Genomic DNA, 19,293 nt, shown 5'->3' on the forward strand with positions numbered 1-19,293 from the left:
AGCTTGCATTGTGGTCAGTTTCTTTATTGTCAAAGCGGATTCCAAGCAACAATTGCAATTTGTTATGTATGCTGTCTATTAGTATGAAGCCTAGCAACAAGATTGTTTTGAACTTTGTGTAAATTCAAAGCTTACTTTTACCCCTTTTTTAATGGCTTTATGTAGATCTCCTTGTATAGATTTTTATGTAAATTTTCTACCAAGGATTGATAAATTTACTAACTCCTATATGGAACATATAAAAACTAAGGGAGCCAGAAGTTGAAAATGATGGTTGCTACCAATCCAATACAAAATAATACACAGAAAAATAAATAAATAACAAAAAACCAACAGCAACATTCTAGCCTTTATTCAACACTTAAAAATCAAATATCATTGCTTGTAAATATGCATATATCTGAGAAGAAACCCCTTTTTAGAGCCACTACAGAATTGTATATCTAGAATTAATATTCAGAAGAACCTTGTCAGCCAACCGCTGTACAGGAGCTTCCCTACTTTGTGCTTCTTCCACCAAACGGAAAATGTCTCCCATAGCAGTCTCACCCCCTGGTCTCCGCACTTCAACTGTAAGGGTTCCATTAAGATTTATGCTTCCAGCTGAAACTTGACTCTAGCACAGACATAAAGTACACTGAAGTGACAATGATCCATGCAGCAATAAAAAAGCTTATTGCTTAGGGAATAAGCATTCAATTTGCAACAATGCTATAAGGAGGAAATCGAATCTTGAGAATAAGAAAGAGTTATATGTAAAAAAAAGTAGTAATACCCCAGGTAATTTGGTCACTGGCAGTGGCTCTCCTGTGAAACTAGACTCATCAACGGTACTTCTACCAGCTCTGACAATTCCATCTGCTGGAACACGATCCTAAGATAACAGGAGAAGATGTATTAAAGGATTCACATCATATCTACAGGGTGAAAATGACAAATACCTGCTACATTTATAAATTTTAACTGGAAGTGGTTGTATTAAATTTTGCACGACAAGTTGTAAATAAAAAACAATTTGATGACAAAAGATGCAAGAATCAAAGTTCAAATGTTCGGGAGCCAGAGACAAAAATACTTACTCCAGGAAGTACAATAATTTGATCTCCAACAGAAAGACTGCTACAAGGAACTTCAACCATTAAACCCAACTCTTTTGCATCATCATTGACCAAAAGCCGAGCTTTTGATGGTAAAATACTGAGAAGTCCAGTCATATCACTGGTTGCTTTGATTTTAGCTCTCTGTTCAAGATTTCTTCCTAACAAGACAAATGCTATTAACATTATCGGTTCCTCAAAAAAAGCCTTCCAACCCTGCATACAACACATCTATTACAGAGGCTACAGCATCGATTGTAATCAGTCACATACTTAGTTTCTTATTATGAAGGCAAGATGCACCCTAGATCTTAAAGGTTTACATTAACAAATCAACTTTAATCAAGCCAAAAAAAAACCCCTTTGGTTAAGTGTTTGCAATTCCAGATTTAAGCCAATGTATGTAACTAAGACTAATTATAGTTTTACTGAAAAAACAAAGTATCAGTAAGAAGAACTCCAAATTGATAACACAACCATGCAGTATAGTTTTGTGTTCTAGTCATAACATAATATAGAGAAGTACAGAATCTTTATTATGGATTTAGTTATTTGCAAATTTAGACAAACGATAAAAGAAATTAATTAATTAACTGCAAATTTCAATTTAATCAAGCACTACGGTATTTTATCTCAAATTAACAGCAATGGGAAATTCATTCCCCACATATTTCTGTTCGTTTGGCCAGATACCCAACCCAGATAAGCTCTTAACAAAAACACATGGCAAGTATCAGTTGAACACAGAAGCTCCTCCAAAATTGACTTCGTTTGGCACTTCTAGGCTTCTAGCAGTCCAGTATGAATCCCAAATTACTCGCAAATTTCAATGCTCATAGTAATACTTTCAAGCAACCTATCATCAAATATAATATAGCCTTACAGACCTACTTTTAGGATTTTGAATTTAAAAATTCATACACATCAATGTTGTTCCAAGAAACTGATGCCAAAAGCTAAAGTATATATGTTGGACAATGGGTCAGTACTTAATTACCTGAATCTAAATGTGTGAGTATGAATGCTGCTTATCTAACTTCTCCAGAAATTAACAGCACCAAGCCCATTTTCTCCAGAATATAGGAGACTTTTGAAATATGATGTGATCATTGAGTACAGTTGGAATAGATATTGGACTAATCATACCTCTTTGGAGATAAAACTATTAATAATTATTTTCTGTTCTTTAAATGTAACTTTTAAGAGTTCATTAGTCAAAATAAAGTTCTCACAGGCTACTAGGTAGAGTCAATTCTTTCACGGTTCTAAGAGGTCCATAAAATGTAAAAATTGGAACATCAATGGCTAAGTCCTTTCCATTTAGACGAATTCAAAGAGTTATCTCCTCAATCTCTTTTATAAATTTGAGGGCCCCAAATGGACTTTAGGGTTTGGAAAGGCACCATTTCCTGTATTTCTCAACTTTTCTAAGTTAATTGCTATCTTATTTTATTGGTAAGTTCCACATGCACCTGGTGGGCCTTGAAGCCATGGCCTCATCCTCTAGCTTGCTCTTAAAAGGGGAGGTGTCATTGGAGAAAGAGCTCATTGGCCAAATTACAATTTCAACAAAGCAAATAATAAAATTAAATAAAAAGACTACTCTATTGTATGCATGAGTTGATAATTTATCAGTCCCTTCCTAGGAAATATGCAATTTATATTAAGAAAAAAGGAAAGAAAATTATGCAGCACTTTGTATCTTCCCAGCATATCAGCAAACAAGCACAATTTGTTACTGGATGAACAGAGATTATAACTCTATTGCTGCATTAAAATATAAAGTATCCATAATGCAGTCACAATCTAGATACTAAAACCAAGACATATGATACAATTCAAACCATGTATTCATCCACTAATATGCAGTACAATTTATAGAATAAAGCAAAGACAATTGGAGTTAAGGGTCAGAATCTACCAGTTTCGGTATCAAGGCAGCTAATGAACTGACTGTAAATGACGATAGAGCCCCAAGACCAACTAATGTGTTCATGTTTGGAGCCCCTTTGAGAAGGCTTCTCACACCATCAAGGATCAGTTGATGCCCAGGACCAAGCAATGTAAATAAAGACAAGGAAAGATGGAATCCAGTGGAGTGAAATGCATGGATCCATGAAGCATTAGCTCCAAAGAAATGAGAGAGATGACCAAAGAGGCAGACAGCACATAAAGCCCAGGAAACGGCAAGATTACGACCTAAAGAAGCTTAAGAAATTAGCATCACATTTCACAGCATATGAACCATCAGGACATGAAAATTTAATACTTTTTATAACAGCAGCTAAAATACCCTATTGAAATATAACGAACAATGAATGCCACAACTTTTTAACAGATAAAAGTTGTGGCAAGATGTCTACCGCTTTCTTCCAAACGACTACGCTTCTCTTCCATTTTCCTTTCAAAAACTTTGAAGAAATTGTCTCTTCCTGAATCTGCACATACAGGAGCAGCAAAGAAGTCAAGCCATCATGTAGATCAGTTCATAATGACTGCAAATATTAACAAATCAAGTCTACTTGCAATCAAGATTGCAGGTGGACTAGATGAATTAAGCTCCATCTAGGATCTATGCTTTGACATTGTAAATTTTGGTCACTCCAAAAAAAATGCGAGTAACATAAGGAAGAAGAAGCAAAATCTTAAGTTCAATGATGTTTTGGACATGTTGCAGTATTAGGAAGTAAGAAAACCATGTCACCATTACAAAAGGTAAAATATAAAAGATAAGCTACTCCTTGATTTTGCACACAAACTTCAAGCTAACAATTGAATGGTGCTTCTTATATGTTGGGGAATTAGTATGCCCATTATAAGACGTGGAATTATTAGCACCGTCCCCAAGTGAAGAAGAGGCATAAAACAGTGAAATTACATGTAAGAGAAAACATCAATTAAGTGGAACACATTTTTAATAAATAAGCATGCTGATATACTAGTTCAAAAACCACCTACATTTTTATCCCTATCCTAATATTGTGTCAGTAACCATGAAGATTATTTGTGTTAGGAATCTATACTGCATGCTTTCCAACTAACCTATGTACTATTCGTAGTAAACTTCATTTGGTGTATCAGATGACCTCAAATTACAAGAAATTAAGCCATCTTTAACTTAGTAGATAAATAAATTACATAGACTGAATCTTAGGCAGAGCTTTGCACTCTACTGGTTATAATATAGTTGACATTCATAAAAAATTGCAGTGTGTGAACTGGCAATTTTTTGTCAAGATGTACCGCTTGGGAAATTTAGATTGATTATCATAAAGATTGTTCAGTTGGACAAACCTCTTTTTTTTTTTTTTTTTTTTTTTTTTTTTAATTCAATAGTTACAATGGAGGAGGGGAATTTGAACCTAGACATCTCTGTTGGAAACACCGGGAGGTGCCAATTAAGCTATAAGGCCCTTGGCAGTTGGACAACACTCTTAAATGACTTCTCCTTATGTTTACCTAATATCTCAAACAATCTTTTTGTTCTTTGATAAGTTCAAATGAACTCTCTTTTTATTTTGTCAAAAGAAGCATTTTTGAAACAGCTCTCTTTACATTTGTCGTTAACAACAATTCAAAAGAAATCTCTTTATACTTATCAATTTTACTCCTATATGAAGAAAATGTGAGGGAACCTCAACAAAACCAGCATCCAAAATGTGCAAATAGAAGGTACAATAACAAGGAACATAAAGATGAAAGGCATTCTATGAGTCATTCACAAGGCCAAACTAAATAAAAAGTAACATTGTCACATAAAAATATAGAACTTAACCACATAAGCCTTGCCTTATGAATTAAATATCTTTAGTTCTTTTTGAAGTATAGATCTACAAAGAATAGAGAGGACGTGTAAACATACAGATAACAACATTTTCTGAACTTAAATTAAATTCTTAAATCAAAACTTAAATTACGCCTGATTATACGACTAGTCCTTCGTAACAAATCCCTCACAAGAACATGCACAGTTTAAAACCTTACAACTAAGAGAAGGTCTGAAATATTCCTTCTTAATTGTGGGCAAGAAGATCCCAATAACAGCAATTCCCAAAGTAATACACAATGTGTAGTCCTCAACTATCATACACTTTTAAATACAACTTATAAGAAAGGAAGCCCCCAATTTTATGATGTATAACTAATAACTGCTAAGTTCAGAATGTAACAGCAAATTCTCCGAAATGAATGGCTCCCCAGCAACAGAAATGCCTCTGACCAATCCACCATATGTAGCTTCTGAGACTCACCTATTGAAGTGAGATACTATATTATCAATAATGACTTTTTAAGCCTTTCCTTTCATATCTAATATACTGGAGATGATATTTAAAAAGATTCTGATCATATAGACAAGTCACAGAAATCGAAAACCCAATGAATTAGGGACATACCATAACAAACTATGGTTGCTCATCACAAGAAATCATTTGCATTTTTATGGTGAAATATCTCCTTCAATAGCTCCCTGACCTGCCACTTAACCCACCAAGCTTCACATAAATTATATGAAACCCTGAAATATTGCTATTTCTATTTTCATTTGTAGTTAGAGGTGCTTAATGGATAACTACATAAGGATTCAAAATTTCCAATGAAGACTAGATACTTAAACTTAAGTTTCTATTTTCAGTTGAATGAACAAAGCAACAATCATGATGTATATAAATATCAAATTTCCTTCAAGTATTTCTTCCATCTTCTTCCAAAGATGAAAGCTTAGTAGTGAGAATGGTCACAACTTTCTCAAATCATTTACACTCACACTTCCAAAGTGGCTTAAGCTTAACATGAAGTTCATCCTCAAAGTTTTAGACTTGAACCACATATATCCACAACAACTCAATAGACATTACAAATTTCAATGATTCTATATATTAAAAAACTAAAAGAGAATTCAGTTTGGACAGTGTGGGAGACCCTTAAAGGTCAAATGACAACTTTCTCAAATCATTTACACTCACACTTCCAAAGTGGCTTAAGCTTAACATGAAGTTCATCCTCAAAGTTTTAGACTTGAACCACATATATCCACAACAACTCAATAGACATTACAAATTTCAATGATTCTATATATTAAAAAACTAAAAGAGAATTCAGTTTGGACAGTGTGGGAGACCCTTAAAGGTCAAATGACAACTTTCTCAAATCATTTACACTCACACTTCCAAAGTGGCTTAAGCTTAACATGAAGTTCATCCTCAAAGTTTTAGACTTGAACCACATATATCCACAACAACTCAATAGACATTACAAATTTCAATGATTCTATATATTAAAAAACTAAAAGAGAATTCAGTTTGGACAGTGTGGGAGACCCTTAAAGGTCAAAATGACAAACTAGCAAAACAACTTACCCAAAATATACATACAAACACATAGCTAATAATAAAAATACTGCCAAAAAGGATGAGAGGGGCAGTAGATAAGCAATCTTTAGTCAAGGATGACAATTTTTGCCCACCCCATCCCAACAAGAGGATGAAGTGAGGGTGGGCTTTTTTGTTTTCAAAACCCACAGTAGGTTCAAGGCACAGATGTGATTTATAATCCCCTACATAAACCCAACCCAGATATAAAAAAATACATTTTTATAATTAATTAATAATTTTAAAATATTTCAACAATTGGAATTGAAAAAAAGAGTAACCATTTTGTTCAGAATGCTGCCACCCACCTCTCTCTCTCTCTCTCTCTGTGATCCAATCCTGTTTGGATCACCATGTTCTGTCTCCCAGTTCCGCTCTCATCCTTCATCAAAAGTCACCACCATTGTTATGGAGGGCTTTTTCTAAGATAAGGTTTGGGATATGAGGGTGAGGGTGAGGTATGTGAACAGGGAAGTGAAGTCAAGGAGTGGTGATTCGAGGAGGCCCATAGAGAGAGAAAGAGAGAGACATAGTTAAAAACCTGAGTTATAGTCTGGAAATGCCACCACCTATGGCTTCATCCCATTCTAGCAAACCGTGGTTGGTCGCATTTACTAACACGTAATTCTCCTGCAACCGAACTTTTTTCCCCCACATGCTTAGTGTTTTAGTTATGTTGGGCTATGTTATTATGTTCTTGTCCATGTTTGTTAGAAAATTTTGAAGCACACATTCAGATTGGAATCATGGGTTTTTTTGTTATATAAGTAATAACTTTTATTGAAAAAGAGGAAATACCCCATATACACTAAGTTGTGTACAAAAAGCTTTTGGTTTGTGTTGGATTAACATTTTTGTAGCTTTTTATTGGATTAACGATTAGTCATTGCAAGTTTTTTTGTTTTTTTTTGTTTTTTTTTTTTTTTTAAATGTAGGGAACCTTTCTTAAGAAGAATCCATTGGACTCGACTCTAACCAATAAAACCTACGGGCAGCTAAGCCACCTGTCATAACCAATTGCCAGATAATCTAGGGGTATTCGCCTTGAATGGGCTAAGTTGTTTATGCTCATGCACAGGAACAGGTTTTTTTTTTTTAACTTTTTTTAAAAAATTATGATTGTTTTTAAGACTTTCTTTGGTTAATATTAAAACATGAATTCTTTCTTCTTTTTTAATTTTTAATTTTTGTTGTGTGGTTGTTGAGAAATGAAGAGTTTTTCTTAGTGTAGTTTTATAAAGGCTTTTGTTTCTTCCTTTTGCAGTTATTGTGGACATTCTTATATACATTGCTTAATTTTTTTTTTTTTCTCTAATTTTGGACATGAGATTCCATTCAATCAATGGGGAACGTAGGCAACCCCCTTTGAAGACTTCTAAGAGATGAGGAAGAGTTGGTTGTGCTCAAGAATTAAGTTGGGATGTTTTGGGTGAAGAACTCTCTTGGGACCTTGTTTGGTTAAATTAAAGTTGAATTGAGTCCTATTTTTATTGTTTATATGTTGCTAGATAAATTTTAATTATGAGCAAGGTGGATGAAGTGGAGAAGCACAGAAGGAGTATTGCGTGATCATAGAATATCTATTAAGTTAAAGGAATTTTCTTTTAAAATCCGCTTCATTCCCATCCTTGGCTTCAAGGAACTCTTGTTTGGGGTCTATAAACGATAGGGAAGCTCCCGCCTTGTTTCCATCACTAGCATCAATGAACTTTGGTTTGGGTATCTAGATTATTGGAGAACTCACACATGTAATATCAGGTTTGTAAGAGGTTTTCATCATTGGGAGTTGGAAACCATTGATTCTTTCTTTTAAATCCTACATTCCAATATCCCTAGAGGGAAAGGTTTAGATCGTATGAGGTGGAGATTACGTGGTAAGTTTGATGTTCACTCATTCTATGAGTGAATAAAAACATTCCAATCTAAGATATTTCCTTGAATGAGTATTTGATACAATAAAACACCAAAGAAAGTTGATTTATTTGTGTTGATAGAAGCTTGTGAAAACTGTCTACAGACTTATTAAAAGAGGTATCACAATAGTGGATTAGTGATGTATATGTAGAAGGGAAGGGGAGATGTAGATCATCCATTGCTCCATTGTGTGGTGGTCTATGAGCTGTGGTCCTTTGTTTTCTTTATGACCGGATTACATTGAGTAATGCCTAAGCAGGTTTTTTTTTTTTTTGATAAGTAATAAGATATATTGATAAAAAAGGAACACCCTAGTGCACAGGGAGTGAACAAGTGAAAAGAAATCAAATACAGAAATTGCAAGAGTCTAGGAAATCAATAAAAGAAGGGAATGATTTATTTTGCAAAGCAAACAACCAATCCCTTAAAGTTCTAAAAAAGAGAAGCATGAGGTCCGGAATAGATCTCTCAATATCTTCAAAACATCTACTATTCCTCTCCCTCCAAAGACACCACAATAAGCAATGAGGAATGATGGACCAAATATAACCATTTCGATAACGACCAAAGCTGCCTTGCCAACACTGTAACAGCCCCAAAACAGTGTGTGGCATAACCCAAGTTACTCCAAAAAGACCCAAAACCAAAGACCATAGATCCATAGCAAAAGGACAATGAAGGAATAGATGGTCAACCGATTCACTATTTCTCTTACACATGTGGCACCAATCCAAAATCCACACCTTCCTTTTATGTAAATTATCAATCGTCAAGCATTTCCCTAAGGCAACAATCCAAACAAAGAAAGCTACTCTAAAGGGAATCTTCTGCTTCCAAATACTTTTCCAAGGAAAACCATAGAAAGTGGTGCCAGCTAAAATTCTATAATAATCACTAACCAAGAAACCCTTATCTTTGCTAGGAATCCAACACATTTTATCCTCACCTAGCCCCATTATAGGAGAACCATATATGGTTTCCATGAAATCAGACATAGCCTCTAGATCCCGAGCATGCACACCCCTAACGAATCTCATAGTTAATTGTAAGGTTTGTGTTTGAGGGGGCTTGATCATTTGGCAGCATGGCTGCGTGTACTGTTGTAAACTTTATTGCTCAGTTTCTTTTAGATTGTAATTATTGAGCATTGTAATTCTTTAGGGGTGATGATATATATATATATATATATATATCCTATGTACACTGCTTCCCTATATCAATAAAATTGCATATTATAATAAAATTAACAATACAATAATAACTGGATTGGCAGCCAACCATGTTCCCCCACGGAGAAGATCAATGAAGAGAGTTTTCTAATCACAAAACCTCTTTTTTCTTCTCTTTTCCACATTTGTACGGATTGTGTCAGGTTCTTTTTTGTTTTTGGTACCTCTTCTAATGGGACAAAACTTACTTTTAGATGAATCCGATATTGCCTTTTTTGATACACTATTCCAATCAATATCTTTATCGGAAGTGAATGAAACTAAACCTAAAACCAAGTCTCACACACATCAGTGCCTAGGCAAATACTCCCACCTGCTTTTGATATCACTGTAAAAGTGTGTAGCACACAGTAGCAAATGAGCAGGCTCTTCTCCAGCATGACTCAGGAAAATTATTCTAACCAACAAGGTCAGTTAGCAGGATCTACAAGAATTCCTAGAGCTAAACCATATATGGATAAAGCACGTATCCCTATACCCATCTAAATGAAGTGCAACAGACCAAAAGAAACCCAACATCAGACCAACTATGGTTGAAAATTTCTGTAAGTAACATTACCAAGTCATTGAATTTTAACCAATTTCAAGAGAAAGTTTTCAGAATTTCAAGAACTTCAATTTGAGATAATTACAATATGCTACTAATCCCGCAGCTCAAACCCTTTCCCTCCTAGACCCCCAAGCACTTTGTGCATGGAGAGGTGATTAAGCTACAAGGCTATTGGCTTCAAGAACTTGCAATTTTCCCGAAGGATTGAAGATTCACATCTCTAAATGATATTAATAGTAATCCTAATTCCTAAATGTAATTGTGAAGACGTTCTATAGCTCTTTCACTGAAATATTCTTAATAAAGAACAAACAGACATGTGCATGGATGTTGGCTCAGATGGTACAAAACATTGGCCGTAGCCAGGTATGTTTTAGTTTAAAATCTAGCCTGAAAAAAAGTCAAGCACAAGACAGACTGTTGAACAAGATGAACCACGCAAGCAAACAACTTTTTTTTTAACGGGAACTATAAGTACCAGTCAAAATGTCAAATAAAAAGAATTATGATGACAATGATCATGATGATCATGATGATAACAATCATATATATAATAATAATGGTAATAATGATCATTACAATTTGAACAAGGACAATAATATCAATGATGAAGGTGATGAAACTTTCATATGCTTACCTCGAAGGTTAGAATTAAAACCACAGGTAGTCAAATGCTTTGCTAGTGCCTCTCCTAACTGTTGTTGCCAGTTCGCTGTAACCTTGGCTTCAGATACAGGCCATACTACAGCTGTCTCTGTTGTCAGATTCACACTAGCAGATGACACTTGTGGCTGTCCAAAATTACAATAAAATGAAGTACACAAATTTAGTTTTCCGAACAGGGTAAAGTTCTTATGTATGCGTTTGGCATGGATTATTTTTGCCAACTTATTTTACTATTCAGCTTATTTTTGCTACTATGGGTCCCACTATACTTTTTGGTACTATTCATAAGTCCTAGTATACTACTTCAGCTAACTTTTACCTTTATCTACAATATCTTTAGTAAAAAATTTTCAGTTTCAACAAAATAAGTGGATCCCAAAACATGTGAAACAAAGAGAGGGAGAAGGGAGACTCCTCCTCACATGTGGGCCTAAACTCCCCTTAATAAGTGGAGCCAAACCCACGATCTCTTACTCTAACCCGTTGTCCCAAAAGTTTAAACTATTAGGAAATGGTGGATTTAATAATTTAACCATAGTTCTAACAAATGCAAAAATCAAAGGTTCTCACTCTTTAGTATCTCTTGACCACTACAAAAAAATTATAATTAACACAAATCAAAATTTTGCTTTTTCTCTAGTGAAATGAATTATCTAAACCCATATAATTCATACATACTTTCATTAATACCGAATTTTTAAAAGTCATTCGATTACCTGGTATTTCATTCATTTCCATTAACTAATTTGTTCATTGCACCAGATTACTGCACCTCTTAACAATCTTTAAAAATAAATAAATAAATAACCAAATTCAACTAATAACAACTTACCTGACTTTCTAGAATTCTTTTCACACTAGCTGCACATCCTCCACATGTCATTCCCTGCCATACACACACAACACAGAAACACAACCATTTAGCAAAATACATAGCAATAGTATAGAGAGAGAGAGAGAGAGAGAGAGAGAGTTCGTACTCCAACATCGAGTACAATCACATCAGACGGCAACGCGGAGACCTCCTGGGCTCCACTGGCAACCAAATTCGCCTTCGCATCTCCACCGTCCGATCCACCTCCACCTCCACCGCCACTGCTCTCTCCGCCAACCCCGCCACCGCCGCCTCCACCGCCAGAGGCGAACGAAGCAGCGGAGCTAGCAACGCACTCCAAACGGCGCCGCACTGGAGGCACTGAAGCAGCACACAGTTTCATCAGCGAAGAAGAAGAGAAAGCGAAAGGATTGCCGTGGTGGTAATGGGTGGAAATGCATCGGAATCGGCGAGTCAAGAGTTGACTCGAGAGGCATTGACTCAGTGGTGTTCGGCAGAGCTTGCGGTTTAGGGCCTTGGAGACAGTGAAAAGCGCTATCGTCGTGGTTGTTGCAGATAGTGTGGACTCCATTTGAAAGAAGAGAGACTGTCTCTCTCTCTCTCTCTCTCTCTCTCTCTCTCTCTCAGTTTCTAAATTCTTTCTATCTAGTTTTCGCTATCCTTTCTCTGCGCCTTTCGATTCGGTTTTTATACTTCAGATTTTTATTTTTATTTTTATTTTTATTTTATTTTTTGAGAAATTATATACTTCAGATTTTAGAAGCTGTCAAGGACTCATGTGAACTTTTTTTTTTTTTTTTTTTTTTTTTTTTTTTTTTTCAGAAGCTGTTAAATCGGGAGAATGGTCAAAGAGTTTGTCTACCACTTTACTAAAGTAGATTTCATTTTTGGGAAATGTCAACGGGTACAGTTAAGAATTAGATATTATGGGGTTTATTTAATAAAAAAATTGGTATAAATTGATAAAGTGATTAAAAATATATTTGAAATTACAAGTGAGACTCAAAAAGTTAGTTCTATAAAAAATCTAACATTAAGAACAGTGGGTCTCTTTCAAATACGAGCGCCTACTAAATCTGTGCTACTGGTGTGGATGTCTTACGCATGCAGACAGGGATTGTGAACTATGAATAGATAGTGAAGGAACAATGACAAGTAATTCAAAACAATTTGGCCCATGGTTGAAGGCAGCTCCGTTCACAGCAGCAAGGAAAAACATTGTGGTCGTCCCCGGTTTCTATTCAAAGAAATCTGGAGCTTCTTCTTCTAAGACACACTCAAAGACCACTATGAACCCGCCGGTGGTGGTGATTCGTACGGAGGGCCCTATACCGAAGATAATTAGGCCTGAAACGGAAAGGGAGGAACCAGGGCAGCCTACATTCATAATCCCGGATATTCAGGAGGATATTGCGGGACATTCCAATTCAGGTATTTCGAACCAGCCAACTCCTCAAAATTCAATTTTTTCTAACCCGATATTTGAGGAACGACAGGTGGCAAACGAGTTATTTGAAGCAAAAATCCAGGAGATAGACCGTGACTTGTGCAAGTTTGAGTTGATAAGGGAAACGGTAGTGCAATCTGATCATACTACCAATAAGGAAAGCATCCTAGAATCGGGTACAAGTGATGAGAGACCTCACCAAGCAAAAGTCTACACACGTACTGCTCTGGCCAAGTCATCAAGTCAACAAACTCTATCACCTCTATCTGACATGTCCACGTATAATGTGCCACAAGAGGGGAGGTGGAAACGGATTGCTAGAGCTGAAGGGGGGTCGGACACAATCATGGAAGAGGCAGTGGGGGACAAGAGAATTAATAGAGATGGTGAAAGTCAACCGGAGTTACTGAAAGTGAGAAGAATGGTTTCTCAGGTGGACAAAGCACATCAAATGATATTGGCGGCGGCTGGTTCCCAGCCCTGCCAGAACCAATGAGTCTTTTATGTTGGAACTGTCGGGGGCTTGGGAACCAACGTACAGAAAATCAGCTCGCAGACATGGTGTGGGCAAAAGATCCCTCCGTTGTGTTTTTAGCCGAAACATGGACGGATGAAGCTAGGCTAATTCAGATTCAAGATCGATTACAATTTAAAAATAAATTCATTGCCCCTCGAAGAAATAAGACAGGGGGTTTGGTGATTTTTTGGAAGCAAGATTTTGACTTGAACATTGAGACTTTCTCGCAGTATCACATTGACACTTTAATTAATAAGGGCAAGGTAGAAGAATGGAGGTTCACAGGTTTCTACGGGGAACCTGATACACAAAATAGACATGAAGTATGGGCTTGCCTAAAAACTTTAAAATCCAGAGGGTCGACACCTTGGATTTGCGCAGGAGACTTCAATGAAGTAACTCGGCAATCTGAAAAATTGGGTGGGAGGATTCGGCCTCATGCACAGATGCAGGCTTTCCAAGACGTATTGGATGACTGTGGTTTCCTGGACCTTGGTTTCATTGGCTCAAATTTTACATGGCATAAACACTTCGCGCACTACACAGTTTGGGAACGCCTTGACAGGGCAGTAGCTACGGCGAATTGGTTGGAAACTTTCCCAGATACTAAAGTCTACCATCTTGATGTTACATCATCAGATCATAAGCCACTATGGATAGTACCTAACGGTATGGACTATAGACAAAACCAGCCTTTTCGATTTGGCCAAATGTGGATGACCGACAAAGGCTGTGGGGAGACGATAGAAGCAGTGTGGAAGGATACATATGATGCAAATGATGGGCAAAAAATTCTGAAGAAAGTGGATCGGTGTGGGCTGGAATTAACAAAATGGAGTAAACAGTGTTTTGGGAGCGTACGTAGGGAGTTAGAGAAGAAAAGGAAACAACTTGTGCAAGCCGAAAAAAGAGCCATGCAAGGAGGAAGTGATGGACGTATGAAGTAGCTTGAGGTCGAGATTAATAAACTCCTGGATCGTGAGGCTCAAATGTGGGCTCAACGGTCTAAAAGTCAATGGTCGAAAGAGGGTGATAAAAACACTCGGTTTTTCCACAGTAAAGCCACTCAAAGACGTCAAAGAAATTATGTGAAAGGTTTATATGATGCAGATGGGCAGTGGACAACTCACCCAGGCCGTGTGGTTGATACAATTGTGGGCTTTTATCAACACCTTTTTACATCAAGCAGTCTAAATGGCTTAGATGACATCCTTGAACAAATACGCATCACAGTGACCGAAGACATGAATAAGGAGTTGACAGGAACGTTTACAGCACAGGAAGTGGAAGATGCAATAAAACAGATGGCACCCCTCAAATCACCCGGCCCGGATGGTATGCCTCCACTCTTTTATCAAAACTATTGGTCTTTAGTAGGTAATGATGTTATTGAAGCTATCTTACACTATCTAAATACTGGTAGTCTTCCTAGTGCTCTTGGCCATTCCTTTATCACCTTTATCCCCAAAGTTAAAAATCCGGAGTATGTCTCACAATATCGGCCTATTAGCCTAAGCAATGTTTTATACAGAGTATTTTCTAAGGTTTTGGCAAACAGGTTGAAAAAAATTTTACCACATATTATTTCTGAACATCAAAGCGCTTTCATGACGGAACGCTTAATTTCAGATAATATTATGGTGGTTTTTGAAACTTTGCACTATATGAGAAATCACTCTGCAGGTACCACATGTTATATGGCTCTGAAACTGGATATGAGCAAGGCCTATGATAGGGTCGAATGGTTATATATGAGGAAAGTGATGGAGAAAATGGGATTTGCAGAGCCCTGGATTAAACTGATGATGGAATGTATTACCACAGCCACATACTCGATTTTAATCAATGGGGAACCCCATGGAGATATCACACCTACTAGGGGGCTTCGTCAAGGCGACCCCCTTTCACCATACTTATTCCTCTTGTGCACTGAGGGCTTTCATGGCTTGTTGAAGAAAGCTGAGACCTTGGGAGATATAAGGGGAGTATCCATTTGTAGAAGCGGGCCTTGGTTAACTCATTTACTCTTTGCAGATGATAGCCTCATTTTTTGTGGGGCAAATGACAATGAATGCCAAAAGCTTTTGGAAATCCTAGCCATATATGAGCGAGCATCCGGGCAACAAATCAATCGCTCAAAAACCACACTCTTTTTTAGCAAATCCACGTCTCAAGCTATGCAAGATTCCATTAAAGGCGCTTTAGGGGTGCAAGTGGTCCAACAATATGAAAAATATTTAGGACTACCATCCTTTATAGGCCGAGGAAAGAAGGCAAGTTTTGATAACATTAAACAAAGAGTATGGAAAAATTTGCAAGGGTGGGAGGGGAAACTACTTTCCCAAGCCGGCCGTGAGGTTCTGATTAAAGCTGTGGCCCAAGCCTTACCGACCTATACAATGTCATGCTTTAAACTACCTGTTGGTTTATGTCATGAGATAGAAGGTTTAATCAGAAAATTTTTTTGGGGCCAAAGAGGAGATAGCCGAAAAATACACTGGATTAAGTGGGAAGACTTGTGCAAGCCAAAGACTCAAGGGGGAATGGGGTTTAAAGACCTCTCCAAATTTAACGACGCCTTGCTAGCTAAACAAACTTGGCGCCTGCTGCATGACAAGAGTTCACTCTTCTATAGAGTATTTAAGGCTAAATACTTCCCCCATAGTTCAGTCATGGAGGCGACTAACCCAAGCTCATCATCTTATGCTTGGAAGAGTGTTCTACGAGGCAGAGAAGTAATAAAAAGGGGGCAATCTGGCAGATTGGAGATGGAAAATCTGCAGCTATTTGGGGGGAGCGTTGGCTTCCCAATAAGTTTGCACCTAAGGTGGTATCCCCGTGTGTGGCAAGCCTGGCTGATGCTAAGGTTAGTTCATTCATTGATCAAGAAAATAGAAGATGGAAAGTGGAAGTTATTGATACCACCCTGCTGAATTTTGAAGCTGAAATGGTTAAAAAAATTCCCCTCAGTCACACGGTTCAACCTGACCAGCTCTTTTGGCCCTTCAATCCTACTGGAGAATATTCAGTAAAATCTGGATATAAATTTTTGCAGCACGAAGCTCAGAACTTGCAACCGGGTCAGTCAAATACTGATCAACTCAAACCTCTGTGGAAAGCGATTTGGAGTTTACCGGTTCCGAGTAAGGTGAGGAATTTAGTTTGGAGAGCAACAAAAAATTCTTTGCCTACTAAGACGAACTTGGTTCAACGAAAAATCATCACTAGCAGTACGTGTGAAAGCTGTCAGCAAGCCAATGAAGACGTGTGCCATGCTCTGTTCCATTGTCCAAAGCTGTCGGACTTGTGGAACAAAGTTCCTCTGTGGAATCACGACAGTCTTCGCTAGGCAGCAACTTTTATTGATTTAACTGGTTGTGTTTTTGCAGATAACAGGGACCCGGCTCTCTTTTCCATGGTGATTTGGACTCTATGGAACCGTAGAAATAACCTCAGACTTGGAAAAGCAGTCATCTCCCTTGATCAGGTGCTGCATCAAGCTAAGGAAAGGTTGTGGGAATTTGCACTCCACAATACAGTTCACACTATACCAGTGAGACGCCAACCAACAAGATGGCTTCCTCCGGATCATCCACTTTACAAACTGAATTTTGATGAAGCGTTGTTTGTAGCAGAGCAGTGTGCTTGATTGGGCGTGATTCTTAGGAACTCCGAGGGTCAAGCTATGGTCTCACTCACCGAAAGAGCTACGCTTCCCTTCACGGCCATTGAGGTTGAAGCAATGGCAGCCAGGAGAGCTTTGCTTTTGGCTTTGGAGACAGGTTTTGATCGAGTGATTCTTGAAGGAGACTCGCAAGTTCTCATCACAGCCCTCCAAAACAATTCGTACACTTTATCCCATTTTGGTCATTTAGTTCAAGACATACAGTATCTTGCCTCTTGTTTCTCAGAGATACATTATTCCCATGTTCGCAGGCATTGTAATACTGTAGCTCATGCTTTAGCAAAGAGAGCAAACTCTATTTCCCATTATCAAGTCTGGATGGAAGATGTACCACCAGATATTACCTCTGTATTAGAGGCCGACTTTATTGGCCTAACTGATTGAAATGCAAAGTCTTGTTTCTCAAAAAAAAAAATGTGCCCCTCAAAAAAAAAAGTAAGTGTCTGTTTGGGAACAGTTTATGTCTATTTGGCAAATATTATTTTTGCCAACTTAGTTTTGTTATTATTTATAGGTCCCACTGCACTTTTTGGTCCTATTCATAAGTCCTATTGTATTATTTTAGCTAACTTTTACTTTTATCTACAGTACTTGCAGTAAAAAAATTTCAATTTCAACAAAATAAATGAATCCCAAACAGACCCTTTATTTAGCTGAAACTGAAAACTTTTTGCTGAAAATACTATAGATAAAACTAAACAGTAGCTGAAATAGTACAGTGGGGCTCATGAATAATACCAAAAAGTGCAATAAGACCCATGAATAGTACAAAAAATAAGCTGAATAGTAAAAAAATGTGGTTTTTTAAGCAATCCCAAATGTACACTAATTTTGTAAGAGAAAATATTGTCTCACCTTCCTTTATTTCCATTATTTCACACGGAAAAACTTAGATAGTCCCAGAGCAATGCTCTGGGCTCTCACAAAGTGGGCCCCACATGTGGGTCCCACCATGGGACCCACCCACTTTGTGAGAGCTCGAAGCACTACTTCGAGACTTACCTAAGTATTATCCATTTCACACACATATACACAAAATTGACCTAACAAACCGGTCAAGTTTTGGCTTGAGTCAAAAACAAGTTGTAAGCAAGTAATTGGGTTTCAAGTCAACCTTTTTTTTTTTTTTTTTCATATGCAAATATCATTAATGATATTATTATCATTGCAAAAGTTAGACGGTTTGCCATTAAGTGCCTAAAAATGACTTAATTTTTAAAAAAAAAAAATTATTACATTTAAAAAGGCCTTAGAATTAAACAAAATTGTTTTTAGAAAAAAAACAAGAAGTTTCCATTACTTTAGTGGTATTCTCAAGTGACGGTGACACAATCATTCCTCTCAAATAAAGATTTTGTTGCAGTTGGAGATAGTAAAACAAATATTGGTTCACTTGCAGCAAATGAGATTGACAATGATAAGGATCTTATGAATTTTATTGTAGAAGTTTAGGGTTTAGATCAATGCTCGGAGTCTTTTATCACACTAAAGAATGTAGAGATATTATTTCAATATAAGCTACTTAATGCTCTTAAAATTTTTATTATAAGATCAATTTCTATAAATCTTTTTTTTTTTTTGGGAAAAACTTCTATAAATCTTGTTGCATAGTGATTATGTAAAAAGAAAACTTTTAGTGACTGTTATTTGATTCAACCTTCAAATGGCCCTAAATAATTGAAATTTTAAGGATTCAAGATCTTTAAAATGCTTCCACCCAAATACCTTCGAATTTGGAAAAACTTAAAGAACATTAGAAGAACATTTAAAGAACTTGAAGAACAAGGAATCTCTAACAAGCTCATAGCCTAAGGTTCGTAGTGAAAACTATTCGATTCATCTTCCAACTAAAATAAAGAATATTTTATGTTCAAATCAAGACTTCATCTGCACAACTTGTGGATTGAAGAACTTTTCAAGAAAATTGAATTTGAGGATTATTCTTTCATAAAAGAATTAAATAAATAGAATTTGTACTCAGCTA

The 19,293-nt window shown here is 36.8% G+C and overlaps 1 protein-coding gene across 2 annotated transcripts in view; it reads right to left on the reverse strand.

The window, feature by feature from the left end:
• LOC115968532 (copper-transporting ATPase PAA1, chloroplastic) overlaps positions 1 to 12,341 on the reverse strand; it is a 29,858-nt gene extending 17,517 nt beyond the window's left edge. For both annotated transcript variants that reach the window (XR_004086756.1, XM_031087945.1), the window contains exons 1-8: positions 11,806 to 12,341; positions 11,658 to 11,711; positions 10,797 to 10,950; positions 3,461 to 3,535; positions 3,019 to 3,296; positions 1,080 to 1,313; positions 776 to 874; positions 467 to 616 (exon numbers count right to left, since the gene is read on the reverse strand). Coding sequence is in view for 1 of the 2 variants with exons in the window: in XM_031087945.1 (XP_030943805.1) it covers positions 467 to 616; positions 776 to 874; positions 1,080 to 1,313; positions 3,019 to 3,296; positions 3,461 to 3,535; positions 10,797 to 10,950; positions 11,658 to 11,711; positions 11,806 to 12,231 (1,470 nt within the window). In the remaining variant the exon portion in view is untranslated. The remainder of the gene's footprint in view (positions 1 to 466; positions 617 to 775; positions 875 to 1,079; positions 1,314 to 3,018; positions 3,297 to 3,460; positions 3,536 to 10,796; positions 10,951 to 11,657; positions 11,712 to 11,805) is intronic.
• Positions 12,342 to 19,293: the final 6,952 nt, after the last annotated feature.

This window comes from Quercus lobata, chromosome 11 (assembly GCF_001633185.2).
Source record: "Quercus lobata isolate SW786 chromosome 11, ValleyOak3.0 Primary Assembly, whole genome shotgun sequence".
NCBI lineage: Eukaryota > Viridiplantae > Streptophyta > Magnoliopsida > Fagales > Fagaceae > Quercus > Quercus lobata.